General features: G+C 39.6%; 1 protein-coding gene across 1 annotated transcript in view; it reads left to right on the top strand.

The window, feature by feature from the left end:
• Nucleotides 1-22,542, top strand: part of ECT2L (epithelial cell transforming 2 like) — a 47,461-nt gene that overhangs the window by 16,129 nt on the left and 8,790 nt on the right. Inside the window, exons 8-17 of the mRNA XM_063294594.1 lie at nt 1,428-1,596; nt 3,530-3,658; nt 9,553-9,645; nt 10,382-10,567; nt 11,235-11,338; nt 12,732-12,851; nt 13,588-13,799; nt 16,951-17,098; nt 19,651-19,724; nt 20,827-20,983. Of these exons, the coding sequence (XP_063150664.1) occupies nt 1,428-1,596; nt 3,530-3,658; nt 9,553-9,645; nt 10,382-10,567; nt 11,235-11,338; nt 12,732-12,851; nt 13,588-13,799; nt 16,951-17,098; nt 19,651-19,724; nt 20,827-20,983 (1,392 nt within the window). The remainder of the gene's footprint in view (nt 1-1,427; nt 1,597-3,529; nt 3,659-9,552; nt 9,646-10,381; nt 10,568-11,234; nt 11,339-12,731; nt 12,852-13,587; nt 13,800-16,950; nt 17,099-19,650; nt 19,725-20,826; nt 20,984-22,542) is intronic.

Genomic DNA, 22,542 nt, shown 5'->3' with positions numbered 1-22,542 from the left:
ACATCGGATTCGCCGTTCACCACCAGCACCGTCGGCCGCTAGCCGTCCTTTCGGCTTTGAGCTAGCTGCGTCATCACGTCTGGGGCTAGTTGAGCTCATCCTCTGTTCCTCCCCAGTAGCATTTTGACCATCTTCCGACCTGGGGGTCTCATCTTCCGATGGTATACCGACATATCTCTGGTTGTACTGATCCATTTAGTTTTCACGGCAAGAATACTGGGGTGGGTTGCCATTACCTTCCCCAGGGATCGCATTTGGTCTGACCTCTCTGTCATGACCTTCCGGTCTTGGGTGGCCCTTCACGGTTTAGCTCATGGCATCATTGAGGTGCTCAAGCTCCAGCACCACGACAAGGTAACGATCCTTTGCTGAAGAAACAAACCATAGTTATTAGATTATTCTCAGGACAATAGTCTTGCTTTTTTTCTATTTTGGCAACAAGCAGTAGTTAAAAATAATTGTTAACATGACTTAGTGGTGGTACAAAATCAGCAACTAGAATGTTGGCAAGTCAGTCCTGTGTGGGAAAACACCACTTTTGAAGTCACTGCATTGGTTATCAGTAGGCTTTTGGGCCCAATTGCAAGGGTTGGTTGTTACCTATAAAACCCTACATGGCACAGCAACTTGTTATATTGGGTGATCCCTTGTTGGAATAGAATCTGCCCACCTGGTTCAATCATCATGGGAGAGCCTACTTAGAGATCCTCATCCCTTTCTGAAGTAAAAGGTGAACAAGGTGGCAGGACTTATTAGCAGTAACCCATTGTATAGAAATCTCTCCCCAGAGGTACATGCAGTTCCCACCGTCCTGGCTCTTTATAAGCAAGTGAAAACAGACTTGTTCCATCAGGCCCTTAGCCCTAACTGAATAAGGATACCATGATGGGTATTTTGATGGGGAGTTTTTATAGCAATCCTATTGTACTGGTTGTTTTAACTGAATCTGTTGGGAGTAGTGCAACCTATAAATGCTGTAAAAATAAATAAATAAACCAACCAACCAACCAACTGACCAATAAATAAATAAATAAAATAGGCCTTCTGTACAGAGTATAGGGCTCAGAATAATGGATAAATTAATTTATAGGAAGGCAGATTCTAATAGAGGAAAACGTCCTGCAAGTAAGAGTAGTTTAATAGTGGAACCAATTCCCAGCAGCATAACTGAAGTCAATTATTTTCAATTATCATTTCCACCCTGTTTTTCTATGAATAATTCATATTATAAATATAATGTTAATGTCTTCCATTTGTAGTCATAAAACAAATAAATGAATGAGTCATATCCAACAGCAGGAACTTTCAAATATGCCACAATGCAAGAATGTCTTTAGACTGGTAGAATTCATTCACTGTACATGTTTGCTTTTGATTCTACCAACCATGTTCTTATTTGTTATTGCTTGTCTTCCATTTTATTTTAGATGGTTGTGGACAGCGTTAAGCTTGGAGTGGTTCTGGTAGTATATGAGCATTGTGGGACCACATTGGAAAGCCTCATTCATTCTGTAGAAAAGGCCTTGGATGGCCAAATAGCAAAGAGTATTGGAATAATTAGTGATGGAGATTCCAGAGAGATTAACTTGCTTCAAGGTAGGGTTAAGATTAAACAATAACAATCTCAAATGGACCATATGATATTTGGTACTGTAATATTGCATGGAAGAGCTAAAGTATGTGGAAATTAGTTTCCTCTGATAGGAGGACTCTTGAGTTATTGGGAGACACACTGCAGGCTGTTTTGATTGACCTCTTTTACAGTTGATTATGGAAAACAGCCTCTTCTAGAAAGGAGACAACTATATAATATATGATTGTTAAAAGAAGTTTTTTAATTACCACCACCACCAACAAAACCTGCACAAATTAGCAAATATATCCATGTTGGCTACTTTTGTAGAAGTCAAGTGTAGTTTTAAAAACATATGTGTTTGAAAGATACCAGAGTAAATAATGGGGAAGTGATTAGGGGTTGGAGGAACAGAAAACCAAAGCAGATCTGAAACTGACCAAACTTCAAGATTTTATCCTGAAACTAGGTTTTTTTGTCTCAGCTCAATTAAGGGGCATCACCAAATTGACCTTGGCTGATCTTAGAAAGCTAAGCAGGGTTATATCTGATCAGTACATGGAAGGGAGACTCTGAGGAAAGTCCAGGGTGATAGATTTCCCTCCTACAACTTTTTTTTTGTTTCTTGCTTAAGAGGTTATAAGATTTCCTAAGTTTGCACATTTAATTATTTTTGAGTTGTAAAGGTAAAGGTAAAGGTTTCCCTTGACATTAAGTCCAGTCGTGTCCGACTCTAGGGGGCGGTGCTCATCTCCGTTTCAAAGCCAAAGGGCCGACGTTTGTCTGTAGACACTTCCATGGTCATGTGGCCAGCATGACTACACGGAACGCCGTTACCTGCCCGCCAAAGCGGTACCTATTAATCTACTCACATTTGCATGTTTCGAACTGCTAGGTTGGCAGGAGCTGGGACTAGCAATGGGAGCTCACCCCGTCACGTGGATTCGAACCGCCGACCTTCCAATAGGCAAGCTCAGCAGCTCAGCCATTTAACCCGCAGCGCCACCGCGTCCCTTATTTTTGAGTTGACCTAATAATAATATTTCCCTAAATTCCTGTTGCCTCCACTGAAATTCAGTGACCATAGAGCAAGATGTATTTGACAATCATAATTCCATAACTAGTTTTCAATCTTCAATCTTTGCATTTTTTTCTCTGAAAATTTATGTTTTATGTGACTAATGGTATAAGTGTGTAGTGGTATAAAAATATGTTAATTTCTTCCCTTCCCAGTAACTCTTCTCCCATTGCTCTTACTTAGGATAAATGCAAACAAAATTTCATATAGAAGTCTAATTTGCCTTTCCTCAGCCTTAATTTTATTAGATCTTAATACTTTTTAAAAACTCAATAATATAGAGGGATCCTGATAAAATGAAATAATATTTGGGAAAGTAGGAGAGAAAGAGACAAGGAGAAAGCACAACGAATTTTTTTTTCCACCAGCCCAAGATTTTAAAACTTACAAAACTTAGTTGGATATGCTGAGTATAACAAGAGGTCCTTGCCCTGAACAACTGGGATAGTCTTAATATATCATCATCATCTATGCAGATGGCAATTTGCAAAGGAAGAAAGGTTTTGACTGGTTCCTGCCATAGTTTGATTAGAATCTAAAAATATACACAAATAGGAGCAGGAAGAGGGAAACAGGATAATTCTTGCATAGTTCCTATACAAGGAAAAGATGATTGTGACTCTAAACTCATGGGATAGGCTCCAACTCATTAGTGTCACAGGGATGCTATGTCAATCTTACAACCTCTTAAAAAAGTAATAATAGCCAAAATCAGAGTCTGGCATGTTACTTATACATTTTCTAGAAAAAAAATTGAATTGGTCCAAACTTCCTGATGAGGTATAATAGTAGAATCTTTTTACACTCCAAGGCGGATGGGACAATGACTATTGTCCATTCACCATAAATACATCCTTTCTTTGTTTAATTTTGTTTAGGTTACAAAATCAACACCCAAAATCTTCTTAAACCTGAGGTGAGAGAGTTTTGGAAGTGCTTAAAAAGTTGCATTATCTCTCCAGAAGAAGGTGGAAGCATAGACCTCTTTGTTCCTCTGGCAGCTTCAGGTCAGTCCAACTTGCCACCCAGAAAGGTTGGCATCGTTCCCTTTGCTTACAGTAGGTCTAATCAAGCAGGAATCCCTTTGACTTGCTTGGACTTCAAAGAAGCTGCCATATGTTATGCAACAGTGAATTACGTGGCTACAAACTATGGGTGACTTTACTTCTTCCCTCTTACCCCCAAACCCTTTTCCTTTTGTGTTGTGTCTTTTAGATATTAGCCAGAAAGTGGCGGTTATAATCACTTACTCATGCTTTCAAGTCATTTCCACGGCATAAGTGTAATCAGGGGCATATGCGGGTCAGAAAAGTCAAGATGTTGGCTGTAACCATGTGATTGAAGCCCCAAACCTTGTGTGTGTGTGTGTGTGTTGTGACTGCCAACATTTTTGCCCCCTCCCCCCAGATACCCCTGAGTATAACTTCATTTAATTTATGCTTCTCCTAACAAACACTTGTGCTATCCTCAGTTGTATCAGAACTGTCCTTCAAGGGCCAAAGACCCGAAGTATTGTTTTTGTGTCACTTTCATTTCCCTTTCAGATTAAAAAAGAAAGAAATCTTTACTGATAGACAAAAGGTCTAGAAATTCAATTTCTGTTATCCCCTAGCTTTCTCTTCCATCAATTTATAGGATGTTTCTGTTCAGAATAATATTCTGAAAATATTATTTCATGGACCATTTATAGAGAGTCTCATCTCACCTGCTAACCTCCGTATTGTTATAATACAAGATGGAGTTCTGTGATACAAGCTCAGAGTCAAAAGAAATAGCACAAAAGGATAATAAAATACGAGGAGTGAAGAGGAAACAAAAGGTGCACACTCATTAGAACATTATTCCAAGTGATTTTTTCCCTAATGGGGCATAACACAAGACCTCACCATGAATATATTCCAGAAGGGGGTAGGGATGCTGCGAGATCACAGTAACTGGGCAAGGAAAGATCTCCTTTCCATTGTTCTTTCAGATAGACAATAAAGTTAAATTGGGAAAAAAAGTAACACCACATTTCTTGTGGACTACTGATTGTTGCAGATGCTGGGAAAGCCTTTAGCCCAGGAGAGGTCAAAAAAGTCACACACCAAGCATTTCTATAAAAATAATTTATTTACAGAAAACAAAAACAAAAGCAAAACATTTAAAGGACCTAGCTCCCTTTTTGGAGCAAGCCTTGCTGAGCTACATTTCCAGCAGAGAGAAAAAGAGGAAGTGAAGAACAAGTCTGGGCAGGTCCTCCCCCCAGGCTATTTTGCATGAAGCACGTGAGAGGAGACAATCAAATGCAACCCCTTCACCTGGCCAAATGATTAGGTATAAAAGTAGCTTAATCTGTTAGTAGGGAAACCTTAACACTCCCCTTTTTACACTACAGATTAAGATGCAAACCAATCTTTTCTGACAACTCTTTGTGTCTTGGTACAGGAAGAGGTTTGGTTAAAATATCAGCAATCATGTCTTTTGATTCACAATATTTTAACATTATTTCTCCTTTGCTTATCATATCTTTGATATATTGATATCTAATATCGATATGTTTTGTTCTACTTCTGCAGGCTTCAGATTTTGCCATAGCAATGCAAGCTTGATTATCCTCATAAACAGTTATAGGCTGGTTCACTTCCATGCCTATGTCTTTTAACAAATGTTTAAACCATGTAACCTCATTACAGGTTTGTGTTAGAGAATAAAACTCTGCTTCTGCAGTGGAAAGAGCAACAAGTGTTTGTTTTCTAGAATGCCAGCCTAAGCTAGATCCAGCAAATTGAATTAAAATCCCAGAAGTGGATTTTCTGTCACTGACATCTGCTCCCCAATCAGAATCGGCAAAAGCCTGCAATTTCTCAGTTCCAGAGGCATTTAGCATCAGGCAATAATTCTTTGTTCCTTGCAAATACCTCATTAACCTCTTCAATGCTGCTTTTCCAGTAGATGTAGGCTTCTCTACCTGTCTACTTAAAATGGCCACAGAATTTGAGATATCTGGGCGAGAATGATTTGCAATGTACAGTAAACTTCCAATTGCAGATCTATAGTTCTCTGCCTCAGTTAATTGAGTTTCTCCTATATCTTTCTGAAAATCTATTATCGGAGTAGAGACTGGTTTACAGTCTTGCATATTAAAATCTTCTAGGAGCTTTTGAATTTTACTACGTTGGTTTAACAGAAAGCTACCATCCTTGTTTCTGTGTACTTCCAAACCTAGGTAATTGGTCACAACTCCAAGGCTTTTTAATATGAAATGGCTTTTCATGCAGGCTTCAAAATCAAGCCTTTGTTTTTCTGTTGATGTGAACAGCAGCAAATCATCAACATAAATGCACAGATACATACAGCCTTGTTTGTCCTTCTTCATATATACACAGGGATCTGCTTTTCCTTTTTCAAAACCAAAATTCTGCAGTTTTTCATCTACTTTTTGGTTCCAGGATCTAGCAGCTTGTTTTAACCCATAGATTGACTTCTGCAGTTCACAGACTAGATTCTCCCCTTTTTCATAGCCAGGGGGTTGCTGCATGTATAATCTGTGGTCTAAATCACCATAGAGAAATGCAGTTTGAATGTCATAGTGGTTAACTGACATTCCCTTGAGTGCAGCAACTTTTAACAGTAATCTAATTGATTCACCTTTAGTAACTGGTGCAAAAGTCTTGTCAAAGTCTAAATCTTTCCTTTGAGTGAACCCTTTTGCAACCAACCTTGCTTTATATTTTTGGATTTTGCCATCAGCATCCCTTTTCAGTTTGAAAACCCACCTACAACCCAGACAGCGTTCATTGGGAGGTAGATTTACCAGTTTCCATGTTTTATTTTCTTTCAAGGATGCTAATTCCTGTTGCATGGCAGAATGCCAATTTTGTGCAATCTCAGGTGGTAAAGCATTCACTTGTTCTAAAGACTCAGGTTCTGTGAATATGTGAAAAGCCTTTACTGTTTCAGCCTGAAAACGTGATGGAGGAACGCCTTTATTACTCCTCTGAGATCTGCGAGGTAATACAGGGCTTAAATTTTGACTCCTATCACTTTCCTGAGAAGCATCTATCTCATCAGACAGATCTTCAATTTGCTTTTCTGGTTTAATGTCCTCATCAGGCAAAAGATCACCATCAGCAAGTCCTTGCTGTTCTCTTGTGGTGGTCAGTTCAACTGGAGAGCTAGAATTTAATCTCCCCCAGTTTTGTTCAGCAAAAGAAGCGCTTTTGCTAATTATTAATTTCTCTCCCATTATGAACCTGTAGCTCCTCTGGCTTTGTTCATAGCCAACAAAGATGGCTTTCTTTGTTGTGGGGCCTCCTTTCCTTCTCTGCTGTTTTGGAATGTGAACCCATGCAGTGCTACCAAACACTCTAAGATGGCTTACCTTTGGTTTCACACCATAAAACAAATGGAATGGAGTGTCCTGAATCATAGAGTTATACAACCTGTTCTGAACATAACAAGCAGTCGATAAAGCTTCTCCCCAGAACTTAAAACATAATCGTGAATCTTTTAACATGCATTCCATCGCATTTTGCAAGGTTCTGCCCTTTCTTTCAGCAACACCATTTTGCTGAGGGGTGTACGGGTTAGAAAGAATTTGTTCTATCCCTTTTTCCACTAGGAACCTTCTGAATTTGTGAGAAAGGTATTCTCCTCCTCTATCACATTGGAGTGCAGATACAGGCCTAGGGAATTTTCCATTTGCCCATGTCACAAAACTTTTAAATTTCTCAAATGCCTCATCTTTGTGTTTTAAGATGTAGATAAATGTGTATCTTGAGAAATCATCAATGATGGTCATTGCATACCTTGCTTGTCCAAGACTTGGAGCAAAAGGACCAATAATATCAGAGTGTACAATTTCCAAAGGTCTAGTTGTAACTCTGTCACTGTGCTTACTCACAGGAGCTTTTAGTGTTTTGCATTCTTTGCAAACTACACAATCTAAGTATTTATCACAGGGTTTTATCTTTAGGTCAGCACACAGCTGTGGCATTTGTGCTATATACTTGTAATTAGCATGACCAAGTCTCCTGTGCATCAGGTGTACACATTGGTCATGATATGGTGTGTTGCCAACTGCAGCCTTGCAGCTTGGCTTCCTTGCATTTTGCACAATGTACAAGGAGTCTTTTAACATACCAGTAGCACACAATTTCCCATTTTTACGTATCTCACAACCATTTTTCTTAAATGTTATGATATACCCTGTTGCAGCCAATTGTGCCACAGATAAAAGGTTTGATTGTAAATTTGGCACATACAACACACCTTTTACAGTTTCTCCTAAGCAGGATAAATACAAGTCACCTTGTCCCATAATTTTGGTGACAGACCCATCAGCCAAAGATACACTTTGTCTTTCAGTTTTAGACAGTGACACAAAAGAGCTTTTACAATTACATAAATGACAACTGGCCCCAGAATCTAACACCCATACATCAGAATTACCCTTCTCAGCAACCTGTGCAATTTGGGTTGTCTGAAGAGCCTTCTTCTGTGTTGCCCTTGTGTTCTTCTGCTCTGTCTTTCTACTCTTGGGTCTCATGGCACAGTCTCTTTGCAAATGTCCAGCTGAACCACAAGTGAAGCATCGCTGGCTTGCTAGCGCTGTGGCCTCAGGTTCCTTTCCCTTCTTTTCCCTCATTTTCTGGTCTTGCAGCTTTCCAGAAGAGATGGGGGGGGATCTTTCCTCTCTCTTCTCCCATTCAGCGAGTAAGCGCTGTGTAACATACGATGGGGTGAGGTCTGCTTCAGGCATAGCCTCCAGGGTACAAATCAGCGTGTCCCACGTTTCATTTAGTGAGGACAGGAGGATATAGGATTTTGTGAGAGGTGTAAATTCCATTCCTCTCTCCTGCAACTCAACAAACAGCTGCTGAATATAATGCAGGTGCTCAGGAAGGCTTTCTCCTTCTGCAAGGTAGGCTCTGTACAGCTTTTTCGTCAGAGTAACTTTACTCCCTGCTGTTGCCTTTACATATAAGTCTCTCAAAGCGTCCCAAAGTTGCTTTGCAGACTGCATGCCTCGCACGTGGACTAGCTGATTGTCCTCAACTCCCAAGATAATGGTGGCTCTAGCCCGCTCATCCTGTCTCAGCCATTCAGCATTGGGATTTTGGGGGGTTTGCTCACCAATTGGCAGCCAAAGATTCTCTCTGCGAAGATACATCTCCATCTTCAGGGCCCAATTCAAATAGTTGGTCTCTGATAGGCGCTCCAGAGGCATCGCTGAGGGCTGGGAGGTAGCCATGGCTTCTTCCTTCTTTTGCAAGTCACCTCAGCTAGCTTCTAAGTCCTGCAGACCGGCAGTTGCTGGAAAATCTCCAGGTGGCTCCAAAGAAAATCTTCACAGGTCTTTGCTACCTGCCTTTGAATTGTGCATGAGGTGTGGAGTTGATCTCCCTTTTCTCTCTGGGTTTTACTGCGTTGTTTACTGGGCACATAACCTGTTGCAGATGCTGGGAAAGCCTTTAGCCCAGGAGAGGTCAAAAAAGTCACACACCAAGCATTTCTATAAAAATAATTTATTTACAGAAAACAAAAACAAAAGCAAAACATTTAAAGGACCTAGCTCCCTTTTTGGAGCAAGCCTTGCTGAGCTACATTTCCAGCAGAGAGAAAAAGAGGAAGTGAAGAACAAGTCTGGGCAGGTCCTCCCCCCAGGCTATTTTGCATGAAGCACGTGAGAGGAGACAATCAAATGCAACCCCTTCACCTGGCCAAATGATTAGGTATAAAAGTAGCTTAATCTGTTAGTAGGGAAACCTTAACACTGATTGCTCAATATAGAGGACTGTTCTCCTACCTCCAGGAGAAAGAAGTACCTGGATTAATCTAGGCTTAGGCTGATGTTTATTTTAGTGTTGTGCGATTGCTACATTCTATATTCTAAAAGATCATTGTAATCATTTTTCAGAGGCAGGAAAAGAGATCCTTTCTCAACTGACTCGTCTAACTGGAGCATTCTTCAGGACTCCTACTGGAATAGCTACTGGGTCTTATCAGCACAGTAAGTGGAGAAAATTCCTACATACTTTGGGAGATCTACATCAGATATTTGACTGCTAGCCATATTTTAAATCAGCTACATCCAATCTTATTTCCCCCAAAGCTGCTGGGCCCAAGCAGAAGCCTCAGCAGAATAAATATATACCGTAGATTTTTAGGGGGTGGGATTGCTAATAGACTGCAAGTGAGCAATGGCATTTGTTGGCAAAGGACTGCTGCCAACCAGAAACTGCCGTATCATGTTTAAGGCATCAGCAATCTGCCTTGGCACAACAAACAGTTGCCATCGGTATTTTGGAATGGCATCCTCAAAGATTCCAAACAAGTAGCAGCAGGTTCTTCTAGATCTCCTTAGCAATACAAAGAGGACAATTAAAATTGATGGATCAACTATAAAATGCCATTGTAAAACAATTCAGTCTGTTTGTACTGTATCTGCATGTGAGCTCTCACATATTATCAAATTGCAAGATATCCAAGCAATAGGTTTGGAACAGGGGAAACCAGAAGAAAAAGAAACAAATTTAACCAGCTTTTTTATATGCAGCAATTCCTTTATTTCCCAAGGATTTTTAATATAGAAAACAAAATCAACAGTTTCTTATCTGATAGCATATTTATTAGCTCTCCCCAAATGTCTTAGCTATTCTGTTTTTCTCATCTGTAAAAACATTACCTTGGGACTGGAACATAAGAAATAGTGCATGGGCAGGCAAGTGACTTTTGTACTATTGCAGTCCTCAGTGAATGGCTGGGAAATCAGAAAGCAAGCTCTCCTCCTCCGTTCCTCTACCTCACTGAAGTAAAAGTGCAGATATGGCTCCGATTCACTGAGCTCCTGGAAGAAGCACTGAATGCTGTCAGGAAAAAGCTGGGTCCATATTTTTTTGATCTGCAGAAGAACATGGCTGGCAAAATTATTGGTAATTTTTCTCATTGTGGCTTTTTATGTATACCTGAAATAAGAATTCTACATTGTAGAATATTTGCCAGTGCAAAAAATGCATCCCTTCTTAGCAATGATGCTTAGTTTACTACAGAGATAGATGACCTTTTTTGGCCTGGGGCTACAGATTATAATGTGCTGTTTTGACTCCTGGCAATTGCCTGGTCATGTCCCTGCAGTTTTGTTGGCAAGATTTCTGGAAGTGGTTTGCCCTTGCCTTTTTCCTAGGGCTGAGAAAGAGTGACTGGCCCAGGGTCACCCAGCTGGCTTTGTGCCTAAGGTGGGACTAGAACTCACAGGTCTGTTTTCTAGCCTGGTATCTTAACCACTACACCAAACTGGCTCTGTATATATGTGTAAAGTCTCCTTATTTTTGAGCTTGACTCCCATTCAAATACTCATCAGGTTCAACCCTGCTTAGCTGTGTGCAGTGTTAGATTTGCTAGATGCTGCCACCTAGTTCTGAGTGTCTGTGTATGTGTATGTGTATGTGCACACACAAGTACTGGGTAAGCAGAGTATTCAAAATAATCTAATTTACAAAGGGATTTCCTGTTGCTGTCCTCCTTTTTTAAAAAAAAACCCATGTAATGACTAGATGGCAAGCCCATGGCATCTTAAAGTAACTAACATTTCATATGCAGGTCAAATTATGTTTAATGCTGTGAGTTGGTCCAACATTCAAGACAACCAAAGAATAATCCAGGCTTTGGCTAATGGATTAGTTGAACTCTCAAGAGGAAACCATGTATGATAAGTGTAATCTTTTAAAGTATATTAAATGAAATTACAATGTCATCAGTTCTGACTTCAGGAGTTATTTGGTGTCCTTTCATTGGCATCATTGTGCTATCCTTAAGACAATTTGGTGGGTGCTTCCCATTCCTGAGGAAGAGGGGTAATGCTCCCTTGTGGTGGCCCTGAAAGCCAGGAGCCCAAACCCTGGCTCTGTGCACAAACTATCACCCAGATGGCCACTCCACTGTAATCGCCTAGCACTACTGTTTCTTGTATCTTAGATATGTTCCTGATCAGCACTTGGGATGAATCTCCATGTGATTCACTTACTAGTCTGGTAGCCATCCTGCCCCTTTTCCTAAAGCCTTCTAGGGGCATGTGAGCAGAACAGGAAAAGCCTGGTAGCATCTTTGTTTACAAGCCAGGTGACTGATTATGGCATCCCTTTTAGTAGACCAGAAGCCACTATCTCAGATCTATCAAGTGTTTCTTCCAGTTCTCTTCATAAGTTGACCCTACACAGAAAGGTATAAAGGAAGACTAAGACTGTGCTTCCTGCCTTCACCTAGGACATGGTGCTGCTCCAGTACTATGGCATTTATACACTCAGTGCCATAGCTACAAAGCAACACCTATACACAGTCAGTTGTATGTGCAAAGACAGCAGAACATGTTAATCTCCTTTTTTGCACATATCTGTATTTTTAGACAACACATGAAGAGGGTTTTACTTCTCTAGATGCAAGCAGTGATACAGTAAGTGGGAAAGTGATTAGAAATGCTAGGAGTTATATTTTTTGACACAATGCAGGGAGCTTTAATTAAGCTAATGAAGAATTGTCTTTATTGGGCAACCAACCAAAAATGTGCTTTCCTGTCCCTGTGTCCTTGTAAAGGCGAATACAATGCCCCATCACAGTCTGCTTGAGAACAGTTGTTCTCAACTGTTGTTGCTCTGAGAACAAATTGTCACCAATATCCTACTTGCACAGAAGGAAGCTGCCACAAAGAAAGCATCCTTAAACTGCTGAATGCAGCTGATTTGCGATACATTTCTACAAGCACATGGGGATCCTTCACATCAATACTGCCTCTGCATGGTAGCCACTATTCTTAGCATGTGGCAATGAAGTATCAGTCATGTTGTTGATTACATGTGTTTTTACTGCCTTTCTTTGTATCTGTGTTGGGAGAATATATTCAAGATGAATTAGCCTTTGAAATGTGTAGAATCAAGTCATAAAATGCTACTCTAGTACAGTCTGGACATAATTCATTGAAATGGAAGGAAATGGTTGAAACATAATCTGCGCTTCCTCTCTTACTAGTTGACGTGGCAGTTATCTGCATGAAAGGAAACAATGGGCATGTTCTCTTAAGCATTTATCTGTATGGTTCCTCAGGAAAACCCCTTGGAATTTCTATCATCTTTCCTGATGAAATGTAATAAGAATGGAAAACTTGGCAACCAGGATTTCTTAACTGAAAGCACTTCAGAATCATGGCTTGATGGGCTACTTAAGGTACAAAAGAATCAAGTGTTTGGTTTGTACTATTCCTATAATTTCCTAGTTTCCCCTTATTCTGTTCAGAATGTTTTTCTTGCAAAGTGAAACAGCTTGATTAAAGATAAATGGTTTGTCATAAGATTTAAGGTCTTTTAATAGATCATTGCTTGAAAATTTTATTGAGATGCTATTGTTAGAATCATTTTATATCCTGGTATTGAAAGAAAGGCAATATATAATTTTATTAAAAAAATACTTGCACTCCAATTCTCTGCTTCAGAATTCACAAAATTAAATTCTCATGTATAATGTATACATTTCCAGCATGGAAACTTTAATGAACAAAGTGGCCTATTTTAGCTAGTGCTGTGCAAACCAAAGTTGTTTCAACAGCTCTTGCAAACGAACATCTAAATGTGAAATAGCATATTGAAATCTTCAGATTAGTTGTGCTAATCTTGAGGTAGCATTGTGAGATGAATGAATTGTATTATGAGAACAAGTAGCTAGCAGTACTATTCAAAAGTAAAGCCCAGTAAGGCTTAAACCCAGGTATGCATATGTAGTGCTGAATCTGAAGAGGCTTTTGAAATAATAGCAACATGTTTGAATCTCTTTATGGTTTGATATATGAAAAGGAGCCTCTAACTTGCATAACCAAACATTAAATATAAATACACCACATCAGGCTTCAGATGGTTAAAATAAGCACTTTTTTTTTTAAAGAGTTGTCTGTCTCTTTGACCTTTAGACTGATAAACCTGAAGATATGATAGAGAAGCGCCAAAGCTTTGCCAGAGAGCTTCTTCTAAGTGAGAGAAACTATGTGCACATTCTGGAAATTGTGAAAGATGTCTATGTTAAGCCATTAAAAGCAGCATTGGCATCCCATCAGGCCATCCTAAGTGACATAAGCATTCAGCTCATCTTCTCTGACGTCTTGGACATTTTACAAGTAAACAGGTATATTTCACTATTTTGAACCATTCCGATATAAAAACTTACAGAGATAAAACAAAACAATTACTAGCAACCCAGTTCTAAAAAATGCCCAAGTGTTTGGGATATAATAATTTGAAATGACTACTAGACTTCCAATAGAGTTAACTTCTTTCTAATCTAGATGATGATGATGATGATGATGATGATGATAGATAGATAGATAGATAGATAGATAGATAGATAGATAGATGAGAGAGGGAGAGGGAGAGATACCTTTGAGTCAGTGTTGACTCCCAGTGACTGCCTGGACTAGTCCCTGCAGTTTTCTTGGCAAGGTTTTTCAAAAGTGGTTTGCCTTTGCCTCCTTCCTAGGGCTGAGAGAGAATGACTGGCCCAAGGTCACCCAACTGGCTTTGTGCCTCAGGCAGGACTAAGAACTTACAGTCACCCAGTTTCTAGCCTTAACCACTACATCACACTGGCTCTCTCTCTCCCAGTAGAGCTAACATCTTTCTAATTTGGATTGTTAAGGAGTCATACATAGGAGTCATACATAGAACACATCTCCAAATGTTTGTTTTCAGTGAAAAGCAGCATAGGAAGCTGGACATTTCAGACCAGGAGAAACTGCATCAACTCCCAAATCAGAGAAAGTAGTAGGGGCACTATTTTCTGTACTAGTCAGACTGCACCCCTATTGCTGGTTCCAGTTCTGAGCACCTCCATTTCTGAACACTTTAAGAACAATTTAGACTAACTGGGATAGGTATAGAAGTTCAAGAAGGATGATTAGCGGTCTGGAAACAGATCTGTGCAAAACACATTGGTACAAGTGAAGGATCCCTCCCTGTAGTACTGAAGAAGTCATATCCTTTGGAAGGCTTGGTACAGCTACCCTGAGGGCTTTCTCAGGTCATCACCAACATACAAGCACTTCACTTTCACCAGCAGTCCCAGCACTGCAGAAAATTGTTTATTGAAGCAAACAATCTGAGAAAGCAAGCCATCAATGCAGCCACGGTGACCTTTGACGTGGTTGCCTCAATACTTTACAGAGGAATGCTTCACTTTCATAAATGTTCTTCACAAAGTGACCTTTCTAAGTGGTCTGCATAGCTTAGTAACTAGCTTTTATGTGGATATGTGGTTATGAAAGCACTTTTCAAATACCTGGAGGGGTGACACACACAAAAAGTCAAAGGCTGTTCTCTATCATCTTACAGTGTAGACAGAAAGGTGGATTCCAGTTAAATATAGAATAAACCTCCTAATGGTAAGAGCAGGTCAACACTAGAACTAATAAAGGAGATGGTGAGATTCCCTTTACTGTGGATAGCTAGCTGTTAGTGATGCTTTCATCTGGATTTCTGCACTGAGCATGGGATTGGGTTCAGTAGTCCATTAATGGTCCCTCTAATTATAGAATTCTATGGTTTGGTACTGAAATGTCTCTTCTTTTCCTACAGTGGGTGGCAAAGCAGCAAGGCATTATAATGTTTAGGAGAAAAATCTGGGAAAGGTTAAGCAGCTCTTCTCTCCTTCATTAATTGGCTGGCACGGGTTTTCCCAGATTTTAGGATGGAGTCTCTCCCATCATACTTGGAGATATCAAGGAGAGGATCTTTGATTGCATTGTACTCATTCAAGGAATGTGCATTGCCATTTGTTCTGGACGTATTAATCCTTCTTCAGGTGTACCACTGTCTGATACATTGTCTTCTGAAGCTCTCCATGAGATCTTCTTGTGCTTTTTTGTATGCACAGAACTAATGAACATTTATGCTTCATTCTGGCATACAATGGCAACTGAAGTGAATAGGATAACTCTTACAGATTTTAGTAGGAAAATGTTTCCAATCTACCCCTTACCATTCCCTGATAGAAATAATGAAACTAGTTAAGGAAAACAGCTAGGTAATAGGATAAGAAAGCATGGGAAAATTCAGAAGAGGATAAATGTGAAAAGGAGGCAAGTCACTGAGATAAAGAAGCAAGTATAAAAGAGTAGATTTAATCTTAGGTTCATGTATTGAGCTTAAAATATTTAATACTGGTGTTGTTGTAAAGTATCCTTCAATTTGGGTTTTGTGCTGCATGAGACTGCAGGATCAAACAGGGCACCAGCAATAATTATTGTGGTAAGCATCCACAGTGTGGTGGATATACAGGTTCCCATATGGGAAGACCACAAAACAAAAAGACCACATACTTTATTGGGCTGGTATCATTCCTCTGGTAGGTAACTCTCACTGTGCTGCTGTTGTAAAAAAAATTCTTTAAGTTGAGCTTATCTCCTAGTGATTTCACGGACATATATGCACATACTGTTTATTCTTGACAACAGTACCTAAGTGGTTTGCCACTGCTTTCTTCCAAGATGTTTTTCCAGTTCCCAATCTAGCCTGCAGCCCTGGGATTTCTTAGTTTCCCCTTCTGGCACTCAGGCCTGACTCTGCTTTGGCTGGCCAGGTGCTGCTGGCTGATAAAACATCAGCTATTACAGACAAGTCTAGATTGGCAAGCATTCCACTTCATGCAGGTGATTTAACAAAATTTCCCAGAGGTAACTGCCTGAATGCTTAAAGATGTTTTTTAAAAATGTGGGTCAGGTAAAGTATCAGATTTGCTAAAGGTTACAGAAAGCTGAGATACTTGTCTGTATATGGGTAGCTCTAATATATAATCACCCGAAACGGCTCTAGATGCATGGAATCACTTGGTATAAGATAGGCTGCAATAACTGGACATGGTGAATCTTCATAGTGAGATATGCATGGAATAGCAGTAATTAGAAGAGCTGACTATTTTTCAAGGGACAGGTCATATTCGACCATTCTCTGCTTCCTCAGATTTCTACCTATATGTGCTGAAATTATCCTCAGTTTTTAGGAATAGAATACGCTATGGTTGGCCAATTGAATATTAAACTTACCTGTGATAAATTAATATTTGGTCAATAATCTTCTGTAGTCTTACTGGGTTTCTCTTCTGCTAGAGTAGAGACAGACACATTAATGTATACAAGGTAAACTTTAAGTCTTGCCTCATGCAAACTGGGAGGGAGATGATTCCTTAGATGTAACAACGTAATAATGTCATCATCAGGTGTGGCAACTTGTCTGCAACCAGATAGAAAGATAGAAACACCCTTCTATGTCTGTTCCAAATACAGGTGCTTTTTAGCTGAGTTAACACGAAGGCTTAATGAATGGAGCCCTGCCCAAAACTTAGGAGACATATTCATTAAGTTGGGCCAGCAATTTCAAACATATATAAACTTCTTCAACAGCTATACAGTGATTCTGAAAACAATAGACAAGGTAAGAATGCACCAATCTCTGGCTTATTCTTCTCTGTGGGTTTAGGAGACTCTTGTTAATTCATTTAAAATGCATGATGGGCATTTCCCTTTTACAACTTTCAAATGGTGCCAGTGATAGAAGCTTTTGGTTTTGGCTAGCATGCATACAACAGGTTTAACTGGAATTCTCCTCATCTCAACGGAGCCAGAAAATAGGTGTGAAGTGGCCTGCGATCATGCCTGGAGGATTTTCAGATTCCTCCTCCTTGAGGCCAGCATGTATTACAGAAAAAGGTTATTGCAATTGAGTTATCTTTTTTTTTTTGTAGTCTGTTCATTTCTAACCTGAGAGTAGAGTTAGCTTTTTCCCTGTGATTCAATTCATCTTTCTGGACTGACATTTCTGTTAATGTTTTCTACTACAGATTAAAGTTACTATGGTAACTAATCATTTTGGCTGGGTGCAGAGGTTGAATTCAACTGTCCCCTTTTCGAATGTTAATTTTTGCACCTGGGGGGTGGAAACTTGCCTAGGACTTGTTTTAGTTTCTGTTTCCTTTCTGTGCAGGCATGTAGAGAGTCAAGCTGCTCTCACTGAGAGCCAAGCCTTTTAAATATGTTTTGCTTTCTGTAAATAAATTATTTTTTATAGAAATGCCTGGTGTGTGACTTTTCTGATCTCTCCTGGGCCAAAGGCTTTCCCAGCAATCTGCCAACAATTTCATCCTTCTTCTCATTCATTACCTATTTTGATGTCTCAGTTTAATTTTACTATGTAGCCCTCCTCCCTGTTTTTGCGTAGGTGTGATCTCATTAGCCTAGTATAAGCCAGTTGCTATTCATTGTGGCCTTCCATTTCAAGCAGTATCAAATTGATGAAGCGACAGTTTTGTTTCAGATTTATCTCTCGAATTAACACTTGGATTGTTTTAGCTATATGGGATATCAACTTAAACAATAGTATAATGTAAACAATATCTGCCATATCAGATGCTTAATCAGGATCGTAGTCTTGTCCTTATTCATGTCTGTGAATTGGATGGTCTTAACATTAACTTATTGAACAGTTCAAACTCGGTTAAATGTTGACAACAAATCTGCCAGATGAAATACATTTGTTTTTATTACATAAAAAGAAGTACGTGTTCATTCAAATCATAATCATACACAACCATAGGTTGGAGCACAAATTATAGTTTAATGTCCAGTTTCAAGTTGGCACAAATGTACATGCAAACCATGGTTTATGGCAGTGGATTTTTTTTCTTATCTGGTCTGCTACCCAGAGAGTTCCTAAACCAGTCTTCTCCAACCCAGCTTAGAAAATGTTAAACTTCAGTTCTCATCTTGTGTTGATTGGGAATGATGGGCTTTATAATCCAGCACATCTGGGTGCATATTGGTGGAGGGTGGTGTAGTTCTTGTCCAAAAATGGAGGGATGCATATCATTGTACTAAACTCTAAGGGGGAAAAAGGTGCATGAGCAGATACTTTCCTCAAAATGTGTTGGGAACTCCATTAAGGCAACTGTCTGAATACATTTTCTGCTGCTGCTCCCTTCAGCAACTCTTAACACATGTTTGATGTTACCTTCTCTTACTGATTGTCAGAACAAATTTTCCTTTAATGAAACAGTCTTGACCTGTAGCAGATAACAGAGACTTCTAATTAACAGTGATAACAACATGATATCCTTTGGAAAGAAAGCATTTTACAAACTGCCTGGCCAAGGAAGCAAAGAGTTGTGCTATGACAGAGTGCTGACAGATCGGGGCAATGTGAAATGATTTCTGCTTTAGCAAAGCTGAAGGGTGCCCACATGTTGTTCCTGGAAAATAACACTAAAGTCAGACAGAGGCAAGCTGAGTCCCACCTTCACATATACATGGAAGTTCCCCCCTGCTTCAGGTTTCCATGCTGCATCTGGAGAGATGGAGCGTGTCTCCAGAGGGACTCAAAGAAGAGTGGGCTTGATTGCCATTCTTCACAAGCTCAGGTAGATCCATGAATGCATTGCTTGAAACTTTCAACCAATAGTAACTAGACACTAAAAAACATGTTAACACTTATATTCTGTATTCTGTTCTCTACAAAACTGTTTTGAGTCAGGTATGATTGATTAGAAATTTATCTTTTCCTGGTATCCATTAGTAAATTCTTCTATTGGTATAATGATTTACTTCTCCAATTTCTTCCGAGACCTACTTGGAATAATAATAATTAAAAATAAGAGAAACAAAAGTTTGAATTCAATCTGTACTTATAATTATATTGTACACCAGATGACCTGCCTTCATCAAGGTCCTTGTTTTTTTTTTTCATTACCATATCCTTGAAGAGAGATTTAATATAGGACACTTTCCTTGATGGGTCTTGGATGGTAATCTCCAAACGTGTGATTGAATGTTGTTGCAAATTGTGGGAGCTCAGTTTAGAGACAGCTCTAGATTCTAATGCAGCTCTTTTAGAAACTGACAGCCGCAGTACTTCCCCTGTTGAAAACATGAATTGGCCTATTTCATATATAATCTGGTCATCCTGCTAATCCAAACCTCTTCCGGCTTCCACAGTGCCGAGAAGCTATTCCAGTATTCCGTGCTTTCTTGAAGAGACATGATCAGACTGTTGTTACCACCATGAGAAGGTAAGCCAGCAATTTCACACATGGAACGGATTGTCATAGCCTGGGAGCAAAACAATTGGCACATATCTTTTATTTATTAAATGTTTAAATATAACTTTTGTGAGGTTGGATTCTGACTTAAAGAAGGAGTCCTAGAAAATGAGGAAAAAGCAAAGTTAGGGTCTATCAGATAATACTTTTTGGAAAATTGGTCCAGGGGCATGAGGCCAAGCATGCATCCAGGACTGGAATAACCTATTCTGGACAGACAAAGACCCAGAACTTTCTTGGTCTGGCTGTGTCAGCCATAATCCTTTGGCTGTACTGGAACAACAATTTGCAGAGGAACTTCAGGTAGCCCTAGCAGTGGCTAGAGCACTCCCAGTCCCTCAGCCATGTTTTCTTCACAGTGCAATGTTAGTATAGCACATTTTTTTCATCTAGAAAATGCATGGTACTCCCAGGCCTTGGTGCGTTTTAGGGTGTCTGTATATCTGCTTCCATATACAGTATGTGGAAAGGAGGAATTCTCTTCTATGGTTGCATAGAGGGTAGGTGAAGAAGCAGCACTAATTTCTTTCCATTTCATATTCACATCTTCTTCTCTGGCCTGCAAGAAACTATTTTAACTCCTGACTTAGGCTCTTAGTTGAATGAACATAAGCACTAGCTCCTGCTGCTTCCTTCTCCTCCTCCTCTTCCTCCTCCGCTTCTGCAGGAAATGGTAATTGGATACTTGGTCCAATGGATTTTGGCAGTGCCCCACACCCAGGAATACTCCCAAGGAAGGGAAATGATAAGTAGCCAGCATGATAGTTTGGCCTGTTAGCTAAACAGTCTGCACATCTGTTGTTGTGGTCTTTTAAAGGTATGATGATGGCAGCACCGAACATTCGAGCAATCTTCCTTGTAAAGTAAAATATAGTAATGTACCTAGCATGCAGATCATAGCAATCTGTACAGCATCAGATTTTACAGATAAGATTCTAGAGTAGTTAAATGGCTTGTAGAACAGTGGTTGACTTAGCTCTAAATTTTAAGTCTCTTGGCAATTTGTTTTGGCCACTGTGCTTATTTGCCATTTTTCTAACCAAAGCATTAAGTATATGTGTTTGCTGTGTAGCTTACAAGAACTTCTGCTGTGCCCTTCTAAAAGGGTCGAAGAATACATCACTCTCCTCTATGCTCTTAGACTTTACACTCCTCAAGAACACACCGACCGTGAAGACTTGACTACTGCAATTATGCAAATGAGACAACACAAGGATTATATAGATCAGGTGGGTCTTCTGCGTTTGTTTCACCATGATGATTATTTTGCAGCCATTTAGATGAATGGGATTTATTGCATGCTGCATGGATTATCCTCTGGTATAATGACTGTATCCCAATTTGGATTGTGACTGGTAAAGAGGGGTTCTTCCTCCTTTAATGAGGTGGGGCTCCCACAGTATCAGTTACATTCTGGAGCTGCTGTAAGTTGCAAAAGGGAAAGCATACAGGCACAAAATAACTGTATGGTATTTCCTTTGTGGCTAATAGGAGTTCAAAGTAGCAAAGTATGCTGAGAAATTCCAGTCACAGCTGTTTCATTTCACATCTTTGCAGATTTTTCCAGATGTGCCCATATTCAAGTTTAGATGGACAGTAACCAGAGCGAGATTTTTCAAGCAATGGGACTAGCCGGCAGAATTCCTATCACAGGGACAATTACTTAATTATCCTTCAGAACATTCTCCTACCCATTAAAGAGATTGTACACCAGGCTTATCACTATGTGTCTGTTAATGGGTGATCTGTCAGAATGCCAGGCTTCTGGGAATTCTCTTGCATTGTTGGATTAGGCTTGATCTAAAATGGTTAGTTTCCCACTTGAATTTGTGGTTAAATTTGTCTATGTGTTGCAAAATTAAAGAATGTTCATCATGTCTTCTGGCTGCTAACTGGTGTTCATGTACAGTATGTGTTCTACTAATCCTCTGCTTGTTTGTCCTACGTAGTGGCTTTCATAGTCTTTTCATGTATATGTTGTAAATAATGCCTGTTCTAACTTCTTAAGTTGCTGGATCTTTGAGTTTGCTTAAGATACTTGGAGATATTTAGTTGGTTTGGGGGCCACTCTAATGTCTAGCGGTTGAAGTAATCTGCTGGTGGGAGAAGTATTCTTTTATACAGCTTTTCTTGTTGGCAGCTGGATTGTGACTTTGGTAGTGTAATTCTTGGTTTGTATGTGTTGTTTTTGGATATACATGCCATCGTTTCCTCTGCTGATGAGAAGATCTAGGAAGCATAATTGTTGATTGTTCTCTTTTTCTGTGAATTTGATTCTGTTAAAGATGTTATTGTGTTGTGTGTGTTCTCTAAGTGACCTTTTCTGATTATGGCAAATGTTTTGTACACATAACAGAATCTATATTTTGAATTGTACATGTGGGAGGGCAATTGCTTCCGGAAGTTGCATTACTGTTTTTGCTATGAATCCTGAGATAGGTGATTCCCATAAGGGTTCCTCTGATTAGTTTGTTCTGTAAATCTGTCCATCAGACTGAAAATAAGTCCAGAGGCAAAGGTCCTTAAGTTTCATGAGTCTATGTATTAAAATGTACGTATGCTTGGCTAAGTTTGGTGCTATAAAGCTTCAATGGATTCTCTTGGATCCATGGGTGTGTAGAGTGTTGTGACGTGAAATAAGGAAATGATTTCATCTTCCTCAATTGTTAAGCCTTTGATTTTCTGAAGACACTGTAATGGTGAATTAATAGTATGTTCATTCCTATTTATGTGATTTCCAAGTTTTTTTGGTGAGACCTTGACTAAGTTGTATGTTAGTAGCAATACA

This window comes from Candoia aspera, chromosome 1 (genome assembly GCF_035149785.1).
Source record: "Candoia aspera isolate rCanAsp1 chromosome 1, rCanAsp1.hap2, whole genome shotgun sequence".
Classification (NCBI taxonomy): domain Eukaryota; kingdom Metazoa; phylum Chordata; class Lepidosauria; order Squamata; family Boidae; genus Candoia; species Candoia aspera.
Note: the sequence above shows the minus strand (reverse complement) of the source record. Positions and strands in the feature narration are given on the sequence as shown.